This window comes from Ammodytes marinus (assembly GCF_949987685.1).
Source record: "Ammodytes marinus genome assembly, chromosome: 12".
Taxonomy (NCBI): Eukaryota; Metazoa; Chordata; class Actinopteri; order Uranoscopiformes; family Ammodytidae; genus Ammodytes; species Ammodytes marinus.
In genome coordinates, this window is record NC_137216.1 from 18,284,396 (window position 1) to 18,312,039 (window position 27,644).

General features: G+C 40.9%; 1 protein-coding gene across 2 annotated transcripts in view; it reads left to right on the plus strand.

Annotated features, from left to right (window-relative positions):
• The window catches only part of agps (alkylglycerone phosphate synthase), a 31,802-nt gene that overhangs the window by 554 nt on the left and 3,604 nt on the right, over positions 1–27,644 (plus strand). The window contains exons 2-19 of one of the 2 annotated variants that reach the window (XM_080038044.1): positions 2,752–2,841; positions 4,075–4,165; positions 4,283–4,403; positions 4,563–4,637; positions 5,644–5,715; positions 6,735–6,814; positions 8,588–8,668; positions 9,853–9,978; positions 13,229–13,337; positions 16,983–17,110; positions 17,702–17,753; positions 19,305–19,381; positions 19,467–19,579; positions 21,111–21,180; positions 21,994–22,055; positions 22,885–22,974; positions 24,409–24,508; positions 24,689–24,746. In XM_080038044.1, the coding sequence (XP_079894170.1) occupies positions 2,752–2,841; positions 4,075–4,165; positions 4,283–4,403; positions 4,563–4,637; positions 5,644–5,715; positions 6,735–6,814; positions 8,588–8,668; positions 9,853–9,978; positions 13,229–13,337; positions 16,983–17,110; positions 17,702–17,753; positions 19,305–19,381; positions 19,467–19,579; positions 21,111–21,180; positions 21,994–22,055; positions 22,885–22,974; positions 24,409–24,508; positions 24,689–24,746 (1,595 nt within the window). The remainder of the gene's footprint in view (positions 1–2,751; positions 2,842–4,074; positions 4,166–4,282; positions 4,404–4,562; positions 4,638–5,643; positions 5,716–6,734; positions 6,815–8,587; positions 8,669–9,852; positions 9,979–13,228; positions 13,338–16,982; positions 17,111–17,701; positions 17,754–19,304; positions 19,382–19,466; positions 19,580–21,110; positions 21,181–21,993; positions 22,056–22,884; positions 22,975–24,408; positions 24,509–24,688; positions 24,747–27,644) is intronic. The other variant, XM_080038045.1, reaches the window with a different exon arrangement.

The following is a 27,644-nucleotide window of genomic DNA, read 5'->3' on the forward strand; positions in this document are numbered from 1 at the left end:
CTTTAGAGAAGTGTTAGCGTCATGGCTAATCATTCCCCAGGCATTTCCTGACCCTCCTTAACACAACAAAGTCGTTTATTGGCGACATTTTAAGCAGCCCAATTAGTCCAGCTGTTATTGTGACGTGCTGTTTATTCATTAGCTTTCTCATTCAATAACTGAACATGAGCTTATGTGGCCTATTCCAACTCATAGGCCTACATGTTCTTCCTGTTTGGGTAGAATGTTTAGGCTACATGTTGATGGGGGGAATCATTGAGATCCAAAGGTCCTTGGATGTTTTTTATTTTTCCGAACTGGATTTTCGATGCTGGATACTTGAAAAAATGTCATTTGTAATTGTAGCAACCTCTGTTGATCTGATTGGCCGAAACAAGTAGTGGTCTGACTTTCAACCTATTGGCAGCTCAGCTTCTTATGAGGAAATACATTAGGCCTACCACACTGTGCTGACATCTAGTGTCAGTCTGAGACCTAACAGCATGTAGAATCAGAAACCAGAAGAATCAGCATTCTGTAAAAAGCCTTGTGAATTTCATCATTCATCATGGCCTGTTCCCCGGTCAATGACCTACATTTGATTTGGTGAAATATGGTGTTGCAGCCCTGGCTGTCTGTTCCAAGAGCTGTTATGCTGAACTTGAGTGTTGGCTTTTCAGTCTTCAACATGTACAATCGTGAAGCCTACCATGCTGAATAATATAATAACAAACGGTCATTGTTGGTTTGGAGAAGTGCCAAGAGACTTCCTCAGTGCAGCTTTTGTACAATTTCTCAGCCCCATTCAATGCTTCCTTTCTTGTTTGGGTAGTGAGATGCTTTCAGGCCAAACAAACCTGAGTTGTGGGTTGTGTGGGGTCTCGGCTAAAACAACATTTTATTTAAAGCGTACCTCAGCCACTGCAGCCGCCCCTGATGAAGGGATATCCACTTATTTTCCTTTTCATTTAGTTGGCTTATAGACACGTACCAGTTTATTAGGTACTGTTATGGAAATGAATAGGCCATAATAATCATATATAATAATAATTTGTTTATGTAGCCAAATGTCATTGTGAATCTAAATACGAGTAATCTAATTGACACACAGTTCTGACCTTTGTCATTGTGAAGGTTGTTATGGCTTGAGATACCAAAAACTGCGTAAGAGTATGTATGTTTTGACTTAGGTGGCACCAGAGAATAATGTCTGTATGATAAGGATTACGATACGGCTGCAGAGGCTTTAGCCCATCAGTAAATTTTCGTCTCTTTCTGAGAACGTAGATGCTGATTCTTGTTTGCAAACAATAACAGATCTAATTAAGGAAATTCGAACATTGTTTTCATCTGGTATTTAATTGCCAACTCTCATCTGAACTAGACAAGCTGATTTTCTACATGTCTACATCGAAAGTAGTTGCTGCCTTGCCTTAAATACTTATTTTGTGAAGGCTAAATGTTCAGATTTAGCTAAAGCTGTTCTAAAATAAGAGAATTATTCATTTTGGTCATACTTTTCATATATTCATATTTTTTTGTTGCAAAGTTTCTGTGTTCTATGTGTGTCTGTATTATAATGCTTGTACCCATAGTGTGGGCCCACTAACCTGTTTTGATAAATTTCTTTTTCATTATGTTCAGCAGGTATGACCACGTATCAGTGGTGGTGAGGAGGATTCATGACTGAGTTATGACTCTGTGTTTCACTCTCATTTCTACTCTCACTTTAAATTTATAGGAACCCCCATTTCGGCAGGTATTAATCTTAATTATGGCTTTTATTCCACCGTGTTAGCATCCCATCCCAAGTGACCTGTGAGTTATGGTTGCTTTATGATTGGTGGGGAGCTGTCTTTCTGCATAGTGTAAGTACAGCACACATGCCTTGCACGGTACTGGAGCATAAGACATGTAACATCATCTTTGGTTGCGAAGCTGGTGATTATGATGGAATATCCTTCAAAGCTATTAGTATGGACGCATTTGTTTGAAAAACTCAACATCTTAAGTAGCTGTAGTGTGGCTGACTGTTACAATATCGATGGCCGTATTGTAACAAAGAACAGAAACTGTGGCTGGTGCTTGTGTGCTATTTAAGTGGATATATGTGCTAAATAATTTGCATAGGGTTCGTAGCTTGTTCTGCTCATTCGGTTTGAACCTTATCATAAAATCTGAGAGGTATTGAAACTAGCTATGGATAAGAGTGTCTACCAGGTGCCATAAATGTTGAATATTTGAATGCGTTGGATGGGAAATTACTCAACCCACATGTAGTGTCTGTCAACTTATTCCGTTGATGGATATGTTTTTGATAAATCTGTTCCTTCTTCTTCTGCATTATAATGTCAACAGGCTGTGTGTTTGCAAGCATTGTGTAGTCGTAGAGAGGCACCCAGGGGATATTGTGCCTTTCTGCACACTGCCATATTGTACATTTGTCAAGTGATAACCAGCCCCATCTTAGATGAATGGAAAGGCGGTGAGTGACTGGAAATAGGGTTTCTTAGGGGACATTTTTTCCTGAGTGAAATGTTACATGCCTGGGTGTTCAAATTTCAGCATGAAATATTATATTATCAGCACAGACCTAGCTTTTTCCTCTTCGTCCTGGGGAATTTGACAAATTAGGTACAAGGTCACTGCTCCCAGGAACAACCTTCACATTTGTTTTATTTGTTTATTTCTTCAAATGCCATGTCTTAACCTCAGTGAAATGTGTATGAGTTTTTATTACCTTAACCTCTGCCACTGTTTGTTGCTCCGCAGGCAGGAGATTATGAAATGGAACGGCTGGGGTTACAGCGATTCAAAATTCCTCTTCAATAAGAACGGTCAAGCAGAATTTACAGGGAAAAGGTACTGTAAAATATCTTGTCACTGCTCGTAGATATACTGTTTATGTTTATTTGTTGGGTTATTTAGGGAAACTTGTCAGTAATGGGTCTCTTTCACAGCCTCTACTCTTGTCTTTCATACAGCTATTGTGTCTAGCTTCCGCATGTATAGTTTTGTGTGACTTGAGGCTGGAGTTAATCATTTTCACACCCTTGCTTTGAACACCAGCTTTTGTAATCAGTTGTTCTGACACCTTCCTACGCTCCCAGCAATGTGGTGCTACTGTCACCTAGTGGCTGGCATTTGAACTGCTCATTGTCATCCGACAAGATCACTGCTGGTGATTTTCAGCTTCCCTAAACTCTGTTGCTCATTACCGTACATCACTTTCTAATCTTTTAAAAAATGGAACACGTAATCTGTTCCAATATGTAATTGTTTGTTTATATTTTGGGAAACAGTTATTAAAAAAAGATTTAGTTTGAATGTTTGAGGGTGTCCACAAACAAAGCCAAGTTGTCCAATTTTGGCATCTTTGGCATCAGTTTACAATGAAAAGAAAGGCTCTTTCTGCACCTTTATCCCTGTCTCCCATGACAACAGACGGATAGGTATAGATGAGCCTTGTTACTTTAATTATGACATATGACTTTGGATGTTATCCCCGCTTGTCTGATTGTAAACACTGAGAAATGGCACATTGCTGATGAGGATGTATTTTTGAGTAATGAGTCAAGCAGAACAGGACGTTGCTCAGCAAGTGGTTTACTCCTGCCCAGGTAGTAGCCACAAACTGCTCCGAACCCTCTCCACAGAAAAGCTAACGGGCGTACCATAGCGGTTGGGTCGCAGTTGAATGAATGTCAGAGACATTATTCTCCTCCTCCGTGCTCACTGTGACAGAGGCCTTTTCATTATAGAGTGTGTTTCATGGTCTCTTGGACAAAGGGGCACCACAGTCCCCTGACGGGCCGGCCCAGGCTGTGCCAGCAGCTCCATTATGCAAGTGATGGCGATCACAGGCATAGCACTGTCACTGCTGCTCTGCTTGTTTAATAACCTCATTGGACTACAACCTCACATTCTATTCTTAATAGACACAGGTGTGGATTTCCTCAAAGGAAAAGCCCAGTCAAGCATTTGGATTTCTAGTTTTCCACTACTAAAAAAAACAAATAATACATGAGGCTTATTTGATTTAAAAAAAATTATAATTGTTTGTACATTTAATCCGTCTTCCTTTCTACAATCCAGGTATAGACTAAGTGGTATGATCATCCCTGCTCTGAAAGACTGGTTTGAAGGCACATTTGGAGCCAATGTGCATCATAAAAGTCCGGCAACAGTGAGTGTAATTCGTATTTATTTGTCTCTTTGTCTTCAATATTTGAAGACAAAGAAAAGCATTTTCTCAGAGTTAGGAAACCCACAATGGCTATATTTTTCTTCTCTTTTTTTAAAGCCCATTGTAACTAGCAGTGCGGTACAGCCTCCCAATCTTAACGAGGCCTTCGTGGAAGCACTGAAATCCACAGGTATTCCCTTCTCTATCGATGCAGAGGACCGGTTGTTTCGTGGCCACGGTAAGGCAAAAATAAATAAATAACCACATAAAAAATCCCCTTCTTTGTGAACTATAATCAGCATGCAATCTGTTTTTAAAGAGATTTTTTTTAATTGAGCAAAAGTGCTTTTTCTTTGTCAAGGTCTTATATAAATCTCTTTGGGCTTCTGTCTTCCAGGCCATTGCTTAAACGAGATCTTTGCTCTGCGAGAAGGGAAGGTTGGTCGCGTTCCAGATTTGGTGGTGTGGCCAAGTGAGTTAAGAAGCGGTGTCATCTCTGTGTTTTTATCGCTCTGTTTTTCTCCTCCCACATAGCATCGCTGATCCCCCTGCTGGCGTAGGTGATTTAAAGGGTTAATCTCTGCAGAGGCAGGGATATTAATATGTATGAGTGGAGGCTTAACAAGAAGCGTAAGGGGGAGGACGCTTGACACCCAATACTCCACGGTCTGGCCCCTGCACAGAACACCCATGAATTATGATTCCGAGATTGGTTTTCTGTTGTTATGGTTGGCACTATTTTTTCATGCAAATGAGTTTTGACTGATAGTTGAAACTTGATTTGTAGCCTCCCAAATGGGCAGCAAATCTCCAAGCAAGTGTAGGCATAATTTCATCCACATGAGCACCAAATTTTAATTTTGACAACCCCCGCGAATACACTCTCAATTTCTATGTTTCTAATAGATATTTTGACCTGTAATTTGCATTCCTCAGCGGTCCCTCAGTCACGCTGTGTATTTTAAGTGGAGGTTTATTTTGTTGAACTGTAATCTGTTGGCAGAAGCTGTGTGTTTAATTGGATAGCAAAATGTTCTGGAATGCAGGCATTTCTCACCGCTTCTAAAAAGCACTTGAGGCCACTCAAGCACATCCATGTAGGTGGGTAATGCTACTCTTCCTACTCGCTCACCACTTCAGTGTGAATGGATGTGGACTCTGTGATTGGCTAAAGCATGTTTGTATTGATCCAGCACATCCCACCCTGGGGAGCGTAGCTTCATGTAGTCAGACTCGGCCTGAGGAAAGCCCTGGGCAAATCACAACTATCAGGCCTATCCAAACACACCCTGCCACTCTGCCGGTCCCCCAGCTCTAATGGCTCACAACATTTACATTTATTTATTGTCTTCTGTTTACAAATAGTGTAATGTGTCTTTTTGTATTTCCATCACCGTGTGTCCACTTTGGAAAGTATGTGAACGGTAGATGAAAACAATGTATGATGCCCAATTTAAAATGATTCTCTCTCTTTGCAGACTGTCACGATGATGTACTAAAAATTGTGGAACTGGCGTGCAAACATAATGTTTGTTTGATTCCATATGGAGGTGAGTTAAAATCAGTGGCTCCAATCCACTTATTTAGCCTACTGTAATATATTATTTATTCCCATCCCATTTATTTTGTACTCATGTAGCCTAATTATGTAGAAATTAGTAATGTAGAAAAATTTACATATAAGGCACTGCTGACAGTGCAGAGGACACAGCATTTTGTGTTTTGTACTGTCTTCTGTTACTCACTTCTGTTAACTATATCATCATGGCAAACTCGCCAAAATGCATCTTGGATAGTTTTACAGCAGTTTGTCAACAGGTTAATGAGAATGATGAAGTCAATAGAATCCATTACATATTTCTGCAATTAAATCCATTTTAGGCGTATGAGGATGGGCTGTTTGCACGATGCAAACGGTGCTTCCTTTTATTATATTTTGTTGAACTATCACTGCAAACACTCAAAAATAATGCAGTGCCTCGTCCACATTCTCTGTCTGACCAGTCTGATGCATAAAGAGCTGGGAATCATTCGAAATGATTCCCCATAGTGTTAATGGGATACTTGATGTTCCTTTGAGAAATAAACACTTTTTTCATTTGATACCGAACAGCGTTTAACATAAAAAGCCATACAGAATTTTCTGAGTTCTGAGCTGAATCAAGAAATGATCAGTAAAGGAACATGTAATCAGAACCTGGCAAAGTTTTCAATGCAAAATTTCACTACCAGACATTTTTCACTTTTCAATGCTACATATAGACTTTACTGAGATATTGAGGTTTTATACCAAGCCCAGGACGTGTGTGTGTGTGTGTGTGTGTGTGTGTGTGTGTGTGTGTGTGTGTGTGTGTGTGTGTGTGTGTGTGTGTGTGTGTGTGTGTGTGTGTGTGTGTGTGTGTGTGTGTGTGTGTGTGTGTGTGTGTGTGTGTGTGTGTGTGTGTGTGTGTGTGTGTGTGTGTGTGTGTGTGTGTGTGTGTGTGTGTGTGTTAAAAACAAATCATAAAAATGTCCTGAATAATCGTGCTCTACTGTATCTCTTATTCTAACCGTTGTCTTTCTCTCCCAGGAGGAACTAGTGTCTCTAGTGCCCTAGAATGCCCCCCGGAAGAGACCCGCTCCATTGTCTCTCTGGATACCTCACAGATGGTATGTAAACACATGTGTCCCGTGAGTTTCAAAAGAGCTGATTCTGTGCTTGTGGCAAAAAAAAGATGAGACCCTTGTCATATGTAGTCTGATACAGCTGAATAAATACAGTCATTGTCAGATACAATCAATACGTGATAGTATCTGATTTATTATTGTTTAAAAGAAGTGTGTTCCTACTTGTTTGAGACACATACAGGAAACTCCAGTTTTTAGTTGCTCTCAATGTACCAATATAAATAGAAAAATACCTGCTGAAACAAGGACAACAAAGGGTTTCTGTAAATTAGACAATGCATATAGTGCGAAGGAATAAATATTGAATTTCATTTATTGTACTTCATGCGCTTGAAGTTGGTAGATGTGTAGTATATTTAGTATGTTTGGCATGCAGGATTTATCTGACAGTGATGGATGATGATAGGGACAGTGTGGATTTAAAACTGGAATTATATATTTCATCTTTTGTAGCTAAGCAAGTGTTTCAGTGTTATAGGGTTTTGGACACTGTATGACTGTATTTAACTGTGTATCATAGTGATGCCAAAAATATATTGATATAATGTACTGTTACATAAAACCATCAACATCAAAGCTACTTTTATCACACTTTGACATCGATGATTATCTGGTGAACCGAGGTTGGAATAATAAAAATAGTCTGCAGGGCAAGACTCAAAATTTGTACCTGGTAACACTAAAACAAGAAATGAGAGGAGTAACCGGATCATATACGGCTTTGTTTTTTGTATTTTAAAATAAACAATTGTCTTCAGCAGTTAACCAAACATTGCTGAGAAGCCTTGTCTTTACTGTCAATGTTTCTTCATGATTGATTCAAGAAGAAAAATAGGACCGATTTTGCGGTTAGCTGCATTTGTACATGATTGGCTCCTAGTAATTAACTTCAGAAATGCCACACTGAAACATTTGGTGTATGGATTTTTCTATCTTTTATATAAATGAAAAACATTTGGATTGTATATCCTAGATATTTGAGTATTTTCTCTCGTCACTAATAAAAAATGAGCAGTAAAAGCAGCCATAGTCACACTTACACACTTAGTCTACAATTTAATTCTTGTTTTTAGAACAATAAATATTTCCCCTTTGGGCATCAAATTTCAATGGAATCCGAGGCATCTCACCATGAACAAGATGATGTTTCATTGGATACAATAATAAAATGGTGAATTTAGACCCCGGTACAGTAAAGCCCTTTGATCCAGTCTCACATAGAGGTGATATATATCAGCTGTCTGGATACTGCGAGACTACCGTGTGTTAGGGTTTGGTGCCACATACGCCAGTGACCAGTGTTCTGTGTCAGGGGTCAAGAGGTGTGCTGGATCCAATGGAAGCACATGAAAGGAGCAGTGTGGTTTGGAACATAAAGTTTATCACCTCTGGAGAATAATTGATGGAAGGTGTGAAATGACCTCCTACAGGTAGTTAGGGTCAGCCCACGTGCCCAGCGGCCCAAATAAGAGGCCTAGTATAAATTTGGGGTTAGATGTTAAATTCAGTTTAACCTTGAGGAGAGTGTCTCCATCCCGAAACCCCTCTGCACACATTTATCGTCATACATGTGACCGTCCGGCTAGAAGGACATGCTGGTGCAAAACTTCAGTAGGTTTAGAAATGGTGATTTACATTAAATGAATGGTGTGTTTGCATGTTAGCCAAATGAAACAACTGCTTTAGACCGGATTTGTTTTGTACAAAGTGGCATAAAGCATTTATACAGAATGCTTTTATTTTTTTTATTTGCAGAATCGCATTCTGTGGATTGACGAGAAGAATTTAACTGCCCATGTGGAGGCTGGCATCGTCGGTCAGGATTTAGAGAGATTGGTAAGTACTGCTCATCCATCATCATGGATGTTCAGCCACTAAAAGAGCCTTTCGTTACTGTAGAAAATGTGTGCCAACAATCAAGCTGTGTGAACATTCACATGCAGGTTGCCCAAGCTCATTCACCTTGGTGCTCTTTGCGCAGTCGATCGAACAGGGTTTGGGAAGGCGTTTTGAGACAGAAGCCGTGTGCTGAAGGGGGATGGATTAGATTAGAGAGTGAAGCGGTGGTCATGAGCAGATGGCACCATCAAGCTAATTCAGAAAAAGGGAGAAGGAGTGGGCATTCGATGAAGAGGAATCCGTGAGCTGCATCTAAAACAGACCCCACCTCTGCATTTAGACCGGGCCATTTTGATGGAGCAGATGGGTCTGCATTATAAAATGCTTTCCAGGGGAGTGCTGTGATAAAACAAGGCCCGACTTAACCCCCCGTCTTGTGCTTTTGGTAGGGGTTGTTGTTGTGCTTTAGGTCCTTATTATTATTGCTGTTAAATGTTCTGCCTAGAGATGCAATCTATTTGGGGTTGGGCCGCCTTGAGGCAGATGTGTGGGTTCCCGATGACCTACTCATTTTCCTCCAAGCCAAATGGTGCATCTGAATAAGTTTTTTTTTTACACTCCAGAACAGCCAGAACAGTACATTGTCACAATGTTTTGGCCATGTGGCAACTAAGAAGTCACTTATAGTATTTTGTGGATTGGGTGGGGCTGTGGAAACTGAATGTGCACCAGTCTTTTACTAAGCATGACTGAGACATATCCTGTAAAACTCACAGATTTACATGAACATGAGGAGGTAAAGTTTCTGCAACTGTAATTTGACCAGTATTCATTAAAAAAAGCATGTCACTGGGCAGCGTAAGTGATCCAGTCAAAAAGTGGAATTTTAACACAGTTCACATAATGCTCTGGTCTCTCTTTTGAGTCTTTCCGTGCTCTTTCCACTTTGTTTTTTAAAATCTCGTTGCAAAAATGTATGAGGCTATAAAAACTGAGTTTTAGCATTGCAGCAAAACACCAGCAGTAAAGTTCCGCAGCAGAGGTGTAATTATGTTTTCCCCCTTTGCTTGCTCATTCTTTTTGCTTGTTATTAAAACACTCTTGTGGGTTTATAACGTCATTGTTTTCCAAACATTTTTGGCTCACTTTTAATTGCAACAACAAATTCTTTTTTTTCACAGCTTAATGAGAGCGGCTACTGTACGGGGCATGAGCCTGACTCCATGGAGTTCAGCTCCCTGGGTGGTTGGGTATCAACCAGAGCATCAGGCATGAAGAAAAACGTCTACGGCAACATTGAGGACCTGGTGAGTAACACTCCTCCCCTTTTAACTTCCAAACACAGGACGACCTGTAGGACACAGCACTTACTGCACAGTAATTAGAAATGAACTTATTAGCAACATTCTTAAAGCGGCTACGAGTAACTTTTAAATATCTTTAAAACAGCCTAATTTTTCCTCTGATAATCATAAATGACCTTTAACAGCAAACCAGACCATCAGTGCAAAGAAAGCCGTTTTTATATAGTTTTTATTACTGCATTTGGTCTGGTCGCACACCCAGTCTGATTTTCGACTTGCGCATGCAGGCTCTATGGTCACATATTCGTATTGGTCGCAGATTTGAGTGTAGCGCAGCAACGCGATTTGAGTTGCCTATCCCTCCAGGTGAGGGAAGGGGAGCGGGAGCCTTCTTTTAGACAGTTATTTGTCATCATAATGACTGATAACTGGGCTGAACAATCAAAGAAAGTAAGAAAATTCAATCAGGTGTGTGTGGCACTGACTGGCATTAGTTGATGAAGTGTCACTAACCACTCTCACGGAGCCGAAAAGAGTCCGTGCCCTCACACTTTCAACACACGGACATGCACTATACTGCGTCCTAATCATTTGACAACAGCTTTACGACAGCTGGCGTCGTAAAAATACTACCGCTTTTGTCCAAGGGGGCCGCCAACTGACAAAGTTACTCGTAGCCACTTTAACCCATTGATGACTGACAGTCTAGGATGCATGTACTTAATGCCTGAGGGTTTTCTGAAAAAATAGTACCAATTGTCAACGTCTACCAAAACCTTAATATCTAATCCTGTGTAGCACATAGAAACATGAAATAAAATACATCTAAAAGTTAAGGTTCACAGGTTTTATTTAAACATGCTCCCTTAGCGCTTACAAACCAACACATTTTTCTAAAAATTGGCGAAATTAGATGGGGGAGGGGAAAAAAAAGAATAAATAATATAAAATATTTAAAAATAATGTGCTAAATGAGGTTACAATCCTTCTTCCTTTTAGCATGGATAGTAGTGACTGAGTGTGCAGTGGAGATATAAAGATAGACAGATATAGGAAGGAGGAGATAGCTTTATTTTATTATTTAGTTCAATTATCACTGGCACCATAAATCCGACTTCCCAGTACAACTGGAACGCAGACTGACTCCTGCTGTCGGAAACCGATCAGCTGGTCCAAACGGCTGTATACCACAGAGAGGAAAACAAAACTGAAACTTAACTATCGCCTGGCTGGCTGAATTTGAGTTGGAGCAGCAAAATATAGCCTAAATTCATAAATATTGTTAATAAATAGATGCAATGTGTTGTGTGATTTTCGCCAGTAGCCTATAGCAGACCTATATTCTGCGCTCCGAACGCCACTAACTGTTCTGTAATACACTATCGCAGACACAGCCGGCGTATTTTTTTTATTATTATTTTTTATTTATTTTTATTTAATTTTTTTGATTGACGTGATTTTCGGCAAACCACACAACTTTTGGGTGGTCACGTGGTCTTAAAAAATCAACAAAACCCACCTCATGTGTATTTGAACCAATGATGGTGCATTATATGCTGCGCGCACCATGAAAATTAGATAACGTAACAATGCTGCATTACGCAGCATCAGGCAGGAGATACAATGTGGCGTCGCGCAGCAGCCGTCATCAATGGGTTAAGGACATACCCTCACCTCCAAAATGCAGTGGTCATAGTACCAGTTACAGTCATATGAAAAAGTTTGGGACCCCCTTCTAATTTTTGGGATTTTTGTTCATCATTAGCTGGGATTTCAAAGAAGCAAATTCCTTTTCATATATGACATACCTTAGCGAAACAGAAGCAATTCAGCAGTGTCATTTTGTTTATTGGAATAATAGAAAATATGTAATAGGCATCATAACAAAATTTGACTGGTGCATAAATTTGGGCACCCCAACAGAAAAATGACATCCGTACTTAGTTGAGCCCCATGGTTGAGCCTCCTTTTGCAAAAATAACAGCCTCTAGACGCCTTTGGTAGCCTGTGATGAGTGTCTGGATCCTGGATGGAGGTATTTTGAACATTCTTACATACTAAAGCGATCCAGTTCAGTTAAATGTGATGGCTGCCGAGCATGGAAAGCCCGCTTCAAATCATCCCATAGATTTTCGATGATATTCAAGTCATTGGACTGCAACGGCCATATCAGAACATTGTACTTTTCCCTCTGCAGGAATTTGAACTGTGTTAAGGGTCATTGTCTTGTTGGAATATCCAACCCCTGGGCAACTTCAACTTTGTGACTGATGCTTGAACATTATCCTGAATAATTTGTTGAAACTGGGTTGAATTCATCCGACTATCGACTTTAACCAGGGCCCCGCAGAAAGGGCTTCCTCCTCATCACCCGGCCATACAGATGTTTTGGTGCAAATTGCGCTGAATTGTTGAACGATGTACAGATACACAATCTGCAGACTGATGTTCTTGCAGGTCTTTGGAGGTGATCTGTGGGTTGTGTGCAACCATTCTCACAATCCTCCACCTATGCCGCTCCTGTTTTTTTCTTGGTCTGCCATGCCTGGGTTTAACTGCCACTGTGCCTGTGTCCTTCCATTTCCTGACAACGTTCCCTACAGTCGAAATTGACAATTGAAACCTTTGGGAAAGCTTCTTGTAGCCTTCCCCTAAACCATGGCAATGAATAATCTTTTTTTTCAGATCTTTTGGGAGCTGCTTTGATGATCCCATTCTGTCTCACTTCAGCAGAGAGTCAAAGAGAAGTGCAACTTGCATTTAGGCACCTAAAATACCTTTTCTCATGATTAAACAGACATTTCTATGAGGTTCAATGCTTAACAACATAATCCAACCAATTTTGTGTTTAAAGTCATCAGTTTTACATGCTGTTACAGGCATTAAAATCAACAAAACCACAAGGGTTCCTATATTTTTGCACAGTCAGTTTTTCACATTTTATTTTATTTCATACAACCAAATACTGCTTTTCAAAAAATCTTTGTTTGGAAAACATCCCAGTACTTAGCTGTTCCTGGTAAATTAAAGACATACCACTTTTATCTTTTCTTTTTGTGAAAGCAGAGTCAATTATAATGCCGGCTGAGAGGGGTTCCCAAACTTTTTCATATGACTGTATGACATGCATTTACATGTGGCAAGTAGCGATACCAAATTATAACATATTGCCAACATTTGTCAATCTGTAAAACAAATGTTTGCATTGTTTTCTAAGAATTGTTTGTTGTGTTGCTGTTTTCTGACTGAATAGGTCATCCACATAAAAATGGTGACGCCAAAAGGGGTGATTGAAAAGAGCTGTCAAGGGCCACGCTTGTCCACGGGGCCGGACGTTCACCACTTCATCTTGGGCTCAGAAGGTTTGCTACCTTTCTCATGTGATTTCAGCACACCGTAGCATGCGGGCATGTGTTTTGTGTAACTTTGTGTTTGTGTGCATTTCTTTGTGATAAAACGGTAACATCAGGAGCGTTCTCATGCTCTGGGCTTCTTACACATTAACCAGCAAGTGTCCTCCCAACCCCATCTGCGGTGCCCTGTCCTTGTGAATGCCCACAGAGAATACTGCCACATGCCAGGTTCCCCCTACATAATGAGGAGGTTCAGAGACTCTTGGCATCACTATGTTAAACAGCTGTGGATGCAGACTTTATATTCGCCCTACAAAGTAATCTGCTCTCTGACTGAGATTGGATTACTCCAGAAATCTCCATTTGTACCTTTTAGAAGGGATTTCAATACCAAGACTAACCCCAGAGTGAAAGATCAAAATCTAATGTGTTCAAAAATATAGTCAAAAGTGACTCATGTAGGATGTAGACCACAACAAAAGAATGCTTCAAGGTTATGAAAGCATTATTGCTAGTTAATATAATTGTCAGTCAGTCTGACTAATTGATGTGCTTCACTCATGCCCAACTGCTTTTTTGAGTTCTAAAAGTTGCATTGTGACTGCAGGTTCAATATGACTTATACAGTATAAGCTTTTATGTGATAAGTCAATCTAAATATGTATAAACGGGTCACAATCAGGCGTTTTAGCAGATTTAAAGTTCAGTAAGCCAATTCCTTTTAGAATTGTATTATGCTTTGAAGATAATTTCCCTAATTTATAATCACTTGCAAGTTCATTGAGGTCATGCAGTTCCCTTTAACCTTTCTTGTTCAAATTTGCAGAGCAGTCAACACAGAACATACTGTACATAAGGGCTCTTGTCTGAAATCCCTGTGATGAAATGTATAGCCCTCTCAGGACTTCAGATCTGTTCACTTATTAATAAAGTCCCATCAGTCCATTTGGGCTTCATCCTACATTATCATCCAGTACAAGTATATACTGTATGTGAGAGGGAGAGCCTATGTAAGTACTCCACTTAAAATCAAAGGGGACTCCCTCACATACAGGTGTAAAAGCCTGTTAAATAACTGGAACATCATGATAGTGTCGTAAATATAAGGCACCGTTTTTCACTGTTGGTGTAACTGTAGTATATATAAATAAATGCTAATAATAAATGTTTTTTCATAAAAACACGAGAGTATGTAGTGTGAAACTACAAAGAGATGGGACCACCGCACACGTCTCTGGAAGTACATGCGCTTCTGGGAGGCTTAGCGCTGGAACCGAGAGGTCACACTACTGCATAGTCTCATTAAATGATCTCCCGCCTCATCCCAGAAACTGCAGCCTGATTGCAGGCCAAAACAACAACAGAGCACCGCACTAAAAGCCTTCAACTTTGCTCTGCATGCTAAGTGGAACACATCCATTTTATCAGAAATGTCTGTGCAACCTCAAGCTTCTCATTCACTGCACAACAACTTGGTCTCTCTATCTGTCTGACCTTGAAATGGCCTGAATGCAAAGTAGTTTCTTCTGCCTCGCTTCAACTTGTGTAAAGGAGGATCGGGTTAATCAACGATTATCCCTTACGCTTTAGACTTCTCTCAACCGTTGAGGATGTAATGTAGGTGAATGAAGCCGACCAGTGCTCATTTAATGTTCAGTGTCAATTATCTGTCTCTAAAGTAGTTGCTTCACAGCAGTAAACGTTGTTCACATAATAACGGTATTATCCCTATAATCAACTGAAAATTCGTAAACTCTTGAATTGGCCCTAAATCATACTGAAATCACTTAACCCTACATTTTGTCATGAAAAAAATATTTTTATTCCTTCACAGTTTTTAGTTAAAAACAATGACAAGTCTGATTTAATACATAATGGTGATTCATAAGGCATCAGCCATGGTGACAGATTAAGCATTTAGAAATTACTGGAAAGATGGCAGCTCCCCCTTGAGGCGGCAATTCGAAAATAAAACAGGTAATCAATGAAGGACTGTATGTAAGTGAGCTAGACAAGTCACTTTTGGGGATATTCAGGATTATCCTGATAATTAACATATTCTACAACTTCTTGTATCCTTCCATTCCTAGTCCACACAGCCTTTTTGTTTGCCAGAAATCTTTTCATGCTGAAAAGCAGAAGGACTCTTTGTCGCAAATACTCCCTCTCCACAAACACCAACCCTGTAAGATAAAGATGGTTTAATAGAGACGGTCACAGTGAAAGTGGCTTATGCTGCTCTCCAGCATTTCATTGCATTCATCCCCCAAGAGCGTTTTTCTGACCTTGCTGTTCTTATTACCTCCCTTTATTCCTCAATTGCTCACCCTCCTTTAGCCCCTTTCACTCTAGCTCCTCCATAGCTTTATTTCTCTCTCTCTCTCTCTCTCTCTCTCTCGCTCTCTCTCTCTCTCGCTCTCTCTCTCTCTGTGACTCCTCCTCGTTCACTCCCTGCTCCTCCTGTGTACCGTCAGAAGGGAGGGGTCTTTCTTGCTTCTAGCCTAATGGAGTCACATGTTTTCTGCAGTGCCACTAGGGAGCAGCGTGTGGCATGTAGTGTCATTTAAGAGGGCTCATTAACAGCCATAATTGGCTGAGGGAGCCTCCTAATGGAGCGGGGTATGTTCAGTTGAGATTCATCTCTAAAATGACGATCATATGCAGTAACAAAGAAAATGGGGGAATAATAGGTTTAGTTTACGATTCTGAAATTCACAAACATAAAATCAGGACTGCAGCTAACAGTTTTTTCCATTGTTCATTATTTATTTGATTAATTGTTGATTAATAACAAATTACGAGAACCAATGTTTTGTACGAGCAACAGTCCTAAACTCAAATAATTTTATTTACAATAATGTTAAGCAATAAAACAAACAATATATATATAGTCCACAAGAGTAGAAGTAAAACAAGTGAATTACACACCAAAAGGTAGGGTTTTTATTTGCAACACATAAGCCTCAGTCACCTAGTCTAATGGTTTGGATTAATTTAATCACAGGGAAAAAAAACATACTGAAACATCCACAAGTAATGCGATTACAGACACAATGGTGGATATAGCAATGTCTGTAAACCTGTGTGAAACATGACACGTTTTTTCCGGTACATTACTGAATACCTTATCAACTACTAAATAAACTGTGTGTGCTTGAAGGAGATTTTCCAAATAATATGACGTTTGCAAACAGGAATTCCAAGTTTAGTGTGATATTTGGACAAAGTTCTTTTTAGGGTTATTCTCAGACATATATGCTGTTGTAAATGCTGGTTTTGAAAGGTGTAATGGGACTCCTACAGTGGCCACAGTTAATGGTTGACACTTTTCAAGGTCATGAGGTCAGCCCTGGGTCTTAATATATATATATGTTGCTTCCGTCGGCCTCACCGCCTTTGATAGAGCCCTGCTTTATCGCCTAACACTCTCAAGTTGATAAATCTAAGTTCTCCAGACAGTGTGAGGTAGAAAACCAGCTAAACTAGTTGAAATGTGAGACAAAGGTCACCATAAGGACCCTTGGGACATGTACCAGGGCCTTGTAAAACGGTCTTAAGTTCCACTCTAAAAGGGGGGGTTTGGTCATATAAATTGTGGGAAAGGAATTACTTATTTTCTTTCCACTCAAAATCCCTCACTGTGATTTTCCACAGGAACTCTGGGTGTGGTTACTGAGGTAACAATGAAGATCCGTCCCTTGCCCGAGTATCAGAAATACGGCTCTGTGGTTTTCCCTAATTTTGAGATGGGAGTTGCCTGCCTTCGAGAGGTTGCAAGACAGGTACCATGCTAACCCCTCTTTAAACATGTCACAGCTTCCTCCCTCCCTGTCTTTACATAAGGATTGGGCACAAATAACTTTTGAATGAGTTTAATGTTTGCCTACACTGCAATAAGTACTTTCAGGTTTTAATTTCACCTCTTCACCGTTTTAAAACTAACCTGCCAACAAAACGGACCAATTTGTCCTTTCTGTAACCAGCCCAAAAACCCAAGACTTTCTGCAGCTGTGGCAGAGTAAAACGTTTACTCAGACCTTTATGTGGAGACTCTTTGCTGCTCAGACACAGAAAGTGTTGAGTTTGTATTCACAGCGTCCTAAAAGTGCAAAGGCAACTGTTCTGTCTTCTACTTTTATAGCATCCTTGCATCTGTAGCCAACTATTGCCTACTTTTTTTTTCACTTTACGTTCAGACATCAAACAAGAGACCTAAAGCTAAACAGCCAAAGCTCCAACAGTTGCACTGAATGTTGACACTAGTTATGTTGGCTGAATTTGGCCTCATGTCCTTTTTAAAAGCTTTATTCTGAAACCGCTATATTGTTAGTGTGACTCCAACAAACTAATATACACCAATTTCTATTTTTCAGAGGTGTGCCCCGGCATCTATACGACTCATGGATAATACACAATTTAAATTTGGTAAGTTTTGTTGTGATCCTTCACAGTACAGGGCAGTGTAGACTCAAGACACTACTTGTGCTTTTTTGTAATAATTACACATCATTACTTCTTTCATTGTCTCTTTCCTGTGAACATAACTTAATATAGGTCCTCGGAGTGCTTTGTGGTAACTCTTCACTGTAAAATGTAGGAATTTATTTGACCTGGTTTTCAGACCATGTTGGGGCCCAAAGTGACATTTTTAACTAGTAGCATGCGATGATATTCGATTCATTCATTAGTGGTTCGGTCATTCATTTCGTTTCGTGTTGAACTTTGTTTCTCACTGTTTGTTTTGTAAATATGTGGGTTGAGATCTCATCAATGTACTGTATACCTCTGAGAGAATAACAATGAATATCGGTGGGATAGCATGCAATGATTTTACCTTCTGCCGCACAGAGTAGTTTAATGGATTATCATTTCTGCAGCAGAATAGCTGCACACACACATACAAAGAATTGAAGCAAGATGAAAAATGACTCCAGCCAAAATTAAGTAGTTGTTGCATTGAAATTGTATGATGTTGTTTCTTAAGGTCTAGTGGAATGCATCTGGCATTGCCTGAGATCTCTGTAAAGTTCCCCCGTCTCCAGGGATCTCATTATCTCCCCTATATTTGTACTTTTCACAGAGTAGGCACTTCTTAGCATTAAGTAGAGAAGATGAAGCGACCAGGTTTTAATAATAACTAAAACTCATGGCTCTATGATACCGTCTTGGGCCTATTAGCAGCTTGTCCTCACTTTTAATCACGCTGGCTGTTGAGTTAGGAGAGTTGATGTATTCACAAGTCTTTTTCAGATGTGGACTACTAGTTCAATTTAGCACTGCCTGTCTTGATGTACAAGATGAAAAATGAAAATGTTGTAGTCAGTAGCAGCATGTGTTGATATGCAAAAAAAACTCAGAGAGGAGAGTTTAAAGTAAAATGATGCACAGTGTAGGTGTAATTTGTCTCTCTGGATATTGTGTATTTAATTAACGAGTATGATGGCTGTAAGAGACCTCGAGACTGGCAATCAAATTTTGGAATGGAAACAATTAGGACACTAAGTGATGAAGAGACTTGAGCATCGGGGGGGGGGAAATAAATGAACTGTTAAGTCTCCGCGACATCACCCGTGACTTCCCGGCTGTGATTGATAACCATCCCATTGGCCCCAGCCCCTCATTTTCGCTTGTCCACGGGCGCTTTTGTGCGTCCGATCAGGAATAAATCAAAAAGTGTGGGTGAGGAAGACGGATATCGCTGTGTCAACCCCACTTCCCTTCGGAAACCCTCTGATTTATAGTTGCTGTCGCTGGCAGCCACTGGCCGGTTGTAAAGTTATTCAAATGTTACCATTTATTTTTCCTCCTTTTGTTTGAAACCCCCCAAATAAATCTGACTTGCTTGCCCTCTCAGAACACTGGAGGATGTAAGCACAAGCAGGGTATGACTAATGTGTGAAATAAATAATCAGTTTTATTTCAGGCCCACTTCTTTGTGAATGGACCGAGTTGACTCTTCTCTGATGTTTTTCACAGGTCACGCCCTGAAGCCTCAAGTATCTTCGCTCTTCACTTCCTTTTTGGATGGGTTGAAGACATTTTACATCACCAAGGTAAAAATAATAATTCGAAGTGAACTTCACTAGTTGCTTTCCCTGAACCTTTAAAGAATAACAAATCCACTTTTTTAATCACCAGTTCAAAGGGTTCGACCCCAACCGTTTGTGTGTGGCCACCCTGCTGTTTGAAGGAGGCCGTGAGAAGGTCCTGCAGCATGAGAAGCAGGTCTACGACATCGCTGCAAAATTTGGGTCAGTGTTTTATTTTATTCCTTTCTCCTTCTTCCTATCTTAGATTCATGCATGCCATATCAAAGAAATGACAAAACACCATTTGGTTTGACTCTTGAGCGTGGGATGGGGAGCTGCCTTAGGCCTATATGTCACTTTATTTAACCAGCCATTATGTAGTAGCAGCGAAAAGGATGGAGAAGCACAGTTACACCCTTCAGACTTGGCCTTCTCTGGGTGAGGATTGATGGATCACCTGTGGACGTCCTCCTGTCAGAGCAGCTTTTATGTTAAAGTAGATGTGGTGTGGCGCTGATAGTAGGGCACAGCTCCCCTCAGGACAGCACAGGGCCAGAGGACACAGCCGGGGAGTGCCTCACTGCTCTGATTGATCACAACACGGATCGATGAGGACTTAGGTGGAGATCAGTTTTACCTGTCAGCCGAACAGGGAAGCTCTCTCTATCCTGTACCTCTTTTAAACCCCCTAACAATAGTTTCATAGATGAGCTCATCAATACATAAATTAACCTTCTGTAATGTCTAAATGGGGTTACTGTGATCCAGAATGAATTTGTATTATCGTTTATGTCATGACTGTGTTCACTGTTAGAAAAAAAGATATATATTTTTAATGTTTAACAAATAGCATCCAATGTTTATTGTCTAGTAGTACATTTCTGCACATGCTGATGACGTCTAGTCTCTTTTTCTCTATATATTAAGAGATACTTATGCAAATGTTTTTTTAAAGTCCATTCGACAAATATGTGAAATTATTATTGGTTCCACTTGTAACTCAACCATTGTGCTGTTTTTTTTAAATCTCCTTTAAGGCACTACATAAGTTACCATTTTTCATCTGTTCGTCTCTCTAACTTTTAAATTCTAGTGTTTGCTTGATCACTGCTGGTTCAAACCCAAATCTGTTTATGTTCACTGTTTATAACATTATAACATAACTTTAAACAGGGGACAATAAGGGGATCCTCAGTGCCTCTCACTAGCCAATGTCAGTGATTTCTTCCTGGGGAGTGCTTATTGATTATATATTACTGTTAGTGTTACCCTCTGGCCCAATGCCCAGATTTTCAGGTAGCTGGAGCACTGCCTTGGTAATAGCCAGGAATTAAATCATAAAAAAAACCTTGTCAGTTACATGCAGCATCCTCAGCTTTATTAAATTATGTCAAATACATTGTGATCACCCATCAGATCAAGTGCCGATGATGGATTGCTGCTGTTCTGTGAGGAATATTTTCTCTCATGGTGTTGTGAAACAGGAAGAAGGGTAAAAAAAAATAAAAATCAATATAGTGATTTTGTAATGAGCTTGGCCTGATTAGTTTGGGTGGTGGATGAAAATTTGATTACCCACTGCAGGTGATGGATGTGTGGCTGACCTGTGGCGATGCACCGAGCATAGCTTCATTGATCCCTACATTGTTTGGATTGACAGGCTCCCAGGCAGGCTGTTGTGAGAGGAGCGGTCTGAGCGACAAAAGCTCAAAGAAAAGAGCTGTTAAATATTAACCCTGTTATCTGCTTCTAGGGGCCTGGCAGCTGGAGAGGACAATGGGCAGAGGGGCTACATGTTGACCTTTGTCATCGCTTACCTCCGGGTGGGTCACTCCTCTGGCTTTCTCTCTGCCTGAGCTTGATGGGCAGGTGGGGCGGGACACAGTCTTGACAGCAGATAGGATAGTGGATCAGCACAGAAAGGGCTGCAGAATGTGACCTATGGAGGTCTCTTGATTTGATCTGGTCAGTTGTTGCCAGGGTGTCTTAACACTGAGGTGTCCTCGTGAGGAAAGCACAGTGGTTGCAGTCAAAATGACAATGCATGAGTTGTCTTTGATCAATTCCAGTCAGAGGCCTTTTTTAACCTTCACAGACACATATACAACATCAGGGAGTTAACATGCACTTGGACTGGTTACTCTTAACTTTTTGTTGTAATAAGGTTTGACTAAATGTCACATTTAGCTTTTCAAAACTATCTCTTAAACCTCTTCTTACTTCTGCAACTGTAGCATGTTCTGCACAAATCATGGCTTGAAAGTTAGACAGACTTGTCCTCTTTTAATAAAATGTATCTATCAAAGCAGCCACACTGATTTTGAGCTATAATAAACTGAGATTCCATAGAAGAAAACAAACTTTTTTAACATTACACACTGTAATTGTTGTGCCTTTGACAGTAAATACAGAAGTTCATTAAGCAAGGGAGTCAATACAGAACCTTTTTTATTGCATTGACGATCCAAATGAGTCAAAATAAAGTGTGTTGCAGTACATGTAAACTCACTGTCCTTATGTGTAACCTGATTTCCCCTGATATTTAGCTTTATTATTTGCACATCAATATCATCAATACTGAATGTAAATTGCCGTTACCTATTAGCCAACTAATGCCAATATTGTATTCTGATCAGGACTTGGGGATGGACTACTATGTGATCGCGGAGTCCTTTGAAACATCTGTGCCTTGGGACAGGTAAATAAACTGCACGAGCTGTAGGCTTTTTCTCTGTTTAATTTAAATAGCTGTAAACATTTGTGTTTACTCTCCTCCCACACAGTCAGTCCTAAGAGAGCCCCATGTCTTCCTCCTGCTCCTTTTATTTCTCTCTGCCTCATTCTTTGTATTTCACCTTCATGCCTGCCTTCTCCCCCCCATTAACCAGCTCTGCGTTGGCTGAGGCACACACACACACACACATACACACACACACACACACACACACACACACACACTAGGAGACAGTTATCTTGTGTGTATTCTATGTGTGGAAATGCAATGTGAGCCACATATTCATATTGCATCCACATGTGGTATGTTCTCTATTTTCTACATGGTTTCGTCATTTTTCTCTCTCTCACACACACACACACAGACACACACACACACATAGAGCTCCATGTTGTGTTACATGCCTGACGGTAGAGACCAAGAGATCAGGCACTGAGGCGAGCATATGTGCCTGGCTCATTACCCATCCTCCTCCACACTGACTCCACACACGGCTGCACATGCTCAGGACTGGCGGCCATTTCCACACCAGTGGGAACCTCCTGCACAGACAGTTATCGTCATGTTAGTCAGTCCCTACTCCCCCTCTTTTCTGGACATCGTTATGATTAATTAGAATTATACATTGCTAATTAATTCAGTTTATTGTAAGTTCCCTGTACATTTGAGCATTATGTTTTTAATACACAAATCTAAATGTTTAGACTGCTGTGAAACTCAAAAGTCATTTTGCAGTGCTGTTTTATCTTGTCAATGTTTGTTTTTTTTAAATGCGTTTTTTTATTCTCTCCAGGGTGTTGGACATTTGCCGGAATGTGAAGGCACGCATCGTTTATGAGTGTAAAGACAAAGGAGTGCAATTTGCGCCGTTATCATCATGCAGGTAATGTTTAAAAAAATGACTGTTTTATTGCAAAAATTAGACTAATCTCCTGATTGGTGCTGGAGATCATGTAAAATGTTAAAGGAAAAGTGCAATACAATACCTGAAAAAATAGTTTATGTTAATACATGGTAAAAGGCTAAAGCTGGCATTATTCAAAATGTGTCAACAAATCCCATGAAAATGCCAAAATCAACAATTCCCTACACTGTCTGTGGCTCTCAGCCCCAATATGATACTTGAAAAGGGGTCAGAAATGTCCTTTCATTTTTAAAAGAAGTAAGTAGGTAAGTAACTACTGCAGTTTTTAGCTTATGTAACTCAAACATGATACAATTTTGCATTACTGGGGGACTATTTTCAGTAGCAGATAAATACACATGGTTTTACAGTGACCATCGTAATGAAGGAACATGTCAGCCAGTGCAACAGTGAGTTCCTTTATAAGGGCTTGTGGACGATAATGGAGCTCTGTGACACAGAGGGATAAGATATCTCAAGTTTTGTAATAATCCTTTTGATATGGTCTTTTGATAGGATTTGTTGATAAATTATTTATAAGCAGCTGAGTAAAACTGTCAAATGGTTATTTTATCAGGAATAATGTAAAAACACACACACAAGATGCTGGACACTGGATGCTGGAAGATGTATCGAGGTTGTAAATCCCATCCTAACATCAATAACTAGTGAGGTAGCAGGAGGCACAAAGTCTGACACACAGACGGCCAGCCAATTGAAGAGCACCAGGCTTCTGTTTGCCGATTCCGGACCGATTAGACCTCGGCCTGATTATGCTTCAGCCATTCATTTCCCGGCTGCAGTCTGTCACATGATTGATTTGTCCATTTAACATCTAGAGCAGTCAGCGTGCCAGGTGATGGGCCATGTCAAATGAACAAGGGCTCTGCACCCTGCCCCTCCACAGGGAACCAGGCCAGAGAAAGAACATGCTTTGTATTCTTAACAAAATGGTTTTTAAACATGATCTCAATGGGACACAGCCTGAATTAAAGCTGCATTTTATCTAGGAGCAGGCAAACAAACGGCAAGGATGTTTTGCTTCTGTGTGAATAAGCAACTGATGAATGTTGTGTGTCAGTTGAGTCATCCTGTTACTTGCAGTACAAATGTGGCTCAGATGAGTCAGTAAATGCAGTTGATGGCCATTTAATGCCAAATAATGATATGTTATTAAAGGAGACAGTGCTTTAATGCTGCCTCCGCTTTCTGCAAAAAACACGAGTGGAATTAAGGTCAGGCTGGTGAAAAAGCCAAACCTCCCACTTCCAATTATGTAGGTGAAAAAAAAATGCATTTATTGTGTGAATATAGAGCACCGTGACACAACACTGCTCTTTGGATTCATGTAAATTAGATTGTCAGAGCTGAAGGGGAATCACTTCAAAGATTTTTCTACGTGTTTTCTTACAGGGTGACTCAGACGTACGACTCGGGCGCCTGTGTCTACTTTTACTTCGCCTTCAACTACAGAGGACTCAGTGACCCAGTACATACGTTTGAACAAGTGGAGGTATGGCCATTGTCATTTTTCTCAACATCATGGTGTGGTCAGGTCATTTCATAGATCACAATTTCATCCGATGTGATTATAGGTTGAATCTCCAGCAGCCCAGAGAATTCATTTCATAATATAGTATGATATAATAAAAGACTGAACTTTTTTTGTCTTCTCTCCCCTGCCCCCCTCCAGCATGCAGCCCGGGAAGAGATCCTTGCCAATGGAGGAAGCCTGTCACATCACCATGGAGGTACAAAAACCTGAAAAAAATCAAATTAATTCCCCGGGTAAAGGTGATGGTGAAGTCAACATATTTGCACCATCGCGAAGACTTGAATTTATAAAAAAAAAGGTTGAATGTGAGAGTGGTAAAGGCAGCATGGCAAGCTTTCCCAGCATGCTCTCCAATGCTGGTGAGCAGGCGTTACCAGTTGTGCCGAAAATGTGCATGTGGTCGGAGATCTGTCATCGCTTCCTTCACGCATCTAAAATATGTTCTCGTTTCCCAGATGAATTGCTCTGACTCGGCTATTTGTTCATTTCAGCAGTGACCAAATGGAACGTGAGCAGGGGAGGGCGGCGTTACAACTCTCTGGGCCCCATCAGGGCTAACCGAAATGGCTGCCTTATCTATATTGCCATCCGCCTCGCTGTTTTCATACATCACTTAAGGCTATTCATCACACCTGTCAAAAACAGTATGCAGTGAATCAGCTGCGATATTAAATCACAATTTTTCCTGAAGGCGGGGACGGGTTCAAAATTAAAAGATTGCTAATAAAAAGGAGGCGGTGGGCCAGGGTAAATGATGCCGCCGTTATCGCCGGCTGTATTCTGACCTCCAAACGGTGGCCCAGCCACCCCGAGCAGCACTGGGAGGTGACGGGGGGAGAATAGGCAGGGGATATTGATGCAGCCCCCGCGTGCGAGGCCCACTCTGTAATTGTGATTAATAACAGGGGGGCTCGCTATCTGGGCGCAGACAGGCCGGTTTGTCTGCCCACAATCAGCGTTTGACAAATGGAGCTAGTTTCACTGGGTTTTGTGTAGCAAACAAAACAGATGTAGTCAAGGATGGTGAGGTGGGAGGGCAGGGCACCGCAGGAAATATACATTTTTGTGGCCCTGTATTTACAGCAGGTCAGTGTTGTTCTGCGTGGGCGTAGTTTAGGGAATTAGGCATGCAGAGTGCTGTACCTGTTTGTCTGCAGGACGAAATAGTCAGCTAACAACACCATGTGTTGACTGCTGTCCATAACAAAAATACAGACACTTTTCACTATAAATGGAGTCAGATTTATCTCTTACGCAAAGGCAAAAGCTCAGGTAGATGTTTTATTATTCGCTTGTTCAGAAAGCCGGACTATCTGAAAAAATGTCCTCTTCAACTAGGTCACCAGTGTCGCAGCGGTGAAGAGCTGTTGAACATCCATCACCAGGAAAGTCATCCATCTATCAGCCCTGCACGGCGGCCTCTCAGCCAATACTCTGACGTGGCCATATCACAGGAGCTGCTCCCTTCCCCTGTCGTTCATGTCCTGACCCCCATTTGTCAGAGAAGGCCGTATGGGGTGGGAGTAGCGTGTCGAGGGGTTGAGTCTCAGCCTGGCCCTCTACAGTCTCCTCTGTATGAGGGGCCACCCTGGGGTGCCCCAGCATCTGCACCTGACCTTGTGGCTCCCACATCTCCAATCTACCTAACTCTATCAACCGGGCCTTCACACAAGTCACTGCCCCTCAGAGATATAAAAAATGACCTGATTTAGTTAAGTTCCCACTTTGCCTTTGCGCCCTGCATTTCCCCAGCCTTTTATTCCCACACAAGACAAAATATGGACTTTATAAAAAGATCTATCTGTCATTTCTGAAATAACTACCTGCACTTCTTTGCGTGTCTCAGCTGCACAGTCCAAGCCCGGTGAGATTGATTGCAATAGCATGCAGAAAAGAGAGCATATGACAAGATAGATGTGTAAATTATCACAGTGATGGAGGCAATGATGCAGTCCCAGCACCTTCTGTTTTCTCTCCTTTTCCTGAGAGGAGGGAGGGCTGGAGGTGGAAGAAGGAGGACAGAGCTAAGAGGAGGAGGTTGTAGAGAGCAGGGTGCTTTCTTAGTTACTGGGTAGCAGCTGATTGGTCCCTCTGTCACCATCTGGAGGTGTGTGTGGACCAGAGTCCCCGCTGACCCCGCTGTCTGCCCTGTTTGTCAGGAGACGGGCCTCACTAGCCTCATGGCTGATCCCCATCTGGGTTTCCTGGCTGGACTCTGATAACATGGTGCACTAATTCTCAAAGGGGGGCCCCTTCCCTCAACACGCGCTATTAACAGCAGAGCTCCCCTCTTGGTGATGCAAGGAGAAGTGTGTAGAGAGGGGAGGGGAGGTGTGTGAACACTCCCATCATACACCTTCCTATATGAAAGCCTCCGTATCTAATCTCAAGAGATTACAATGCTGGTTTCAAGTGTTTATTCTGCGAGCCGCACCTGTTCTAAGCTGCTCTGTTCTCAAATGTATCATTTTGAGTTTGAAATATTCTATAGATAACATGTGTTTCTTTGAAGTTGGCACAACCTCCAAAAGTTAACATTTACCTTGTTCTGAACTTGATCAATCTTTTTCTCAAAAAAATCTTATTTGAGAAATTGGAACTGGAGACTTTTTTTAAACGTTTGGTTTAAATTGACAATGAATCTATTATTTTATTATATTTTAGTTGATTTTCAATCAGAATGAGACTTAGAATGGCAGTATTAACCTTTTAGTCTAGGCCAGAGGAAAGATTTGCAGTTCGACCCACATTGTGGTAATTTTATTAAAGGTGCTGTAAGTGGAATGGTTCTTTTAGCTAACTTCCTGTCAGTTACTGCAGTTAGCGGTCCCCTCGCTCGTCCCTACGTCACCACATTAATGCACTGCGGTCTTCAAACAGCGAGTTATCTAGCACCATCTCAGATAATTAATTGTGATCAAACATGATAAAAACCATCAAAACGGACATTGGGAAAGAATTTTACCTGCTCCGCCATTGTAGGCGCATAAACATTCACCCATCTGTCCTCTGGCGTGCACTGGCAGAGAGACCATGAGTGAGACGGGTGTCGGTTTGTAGCGTTCTCTCTTGTGATTGGATATTAATTTCGAGA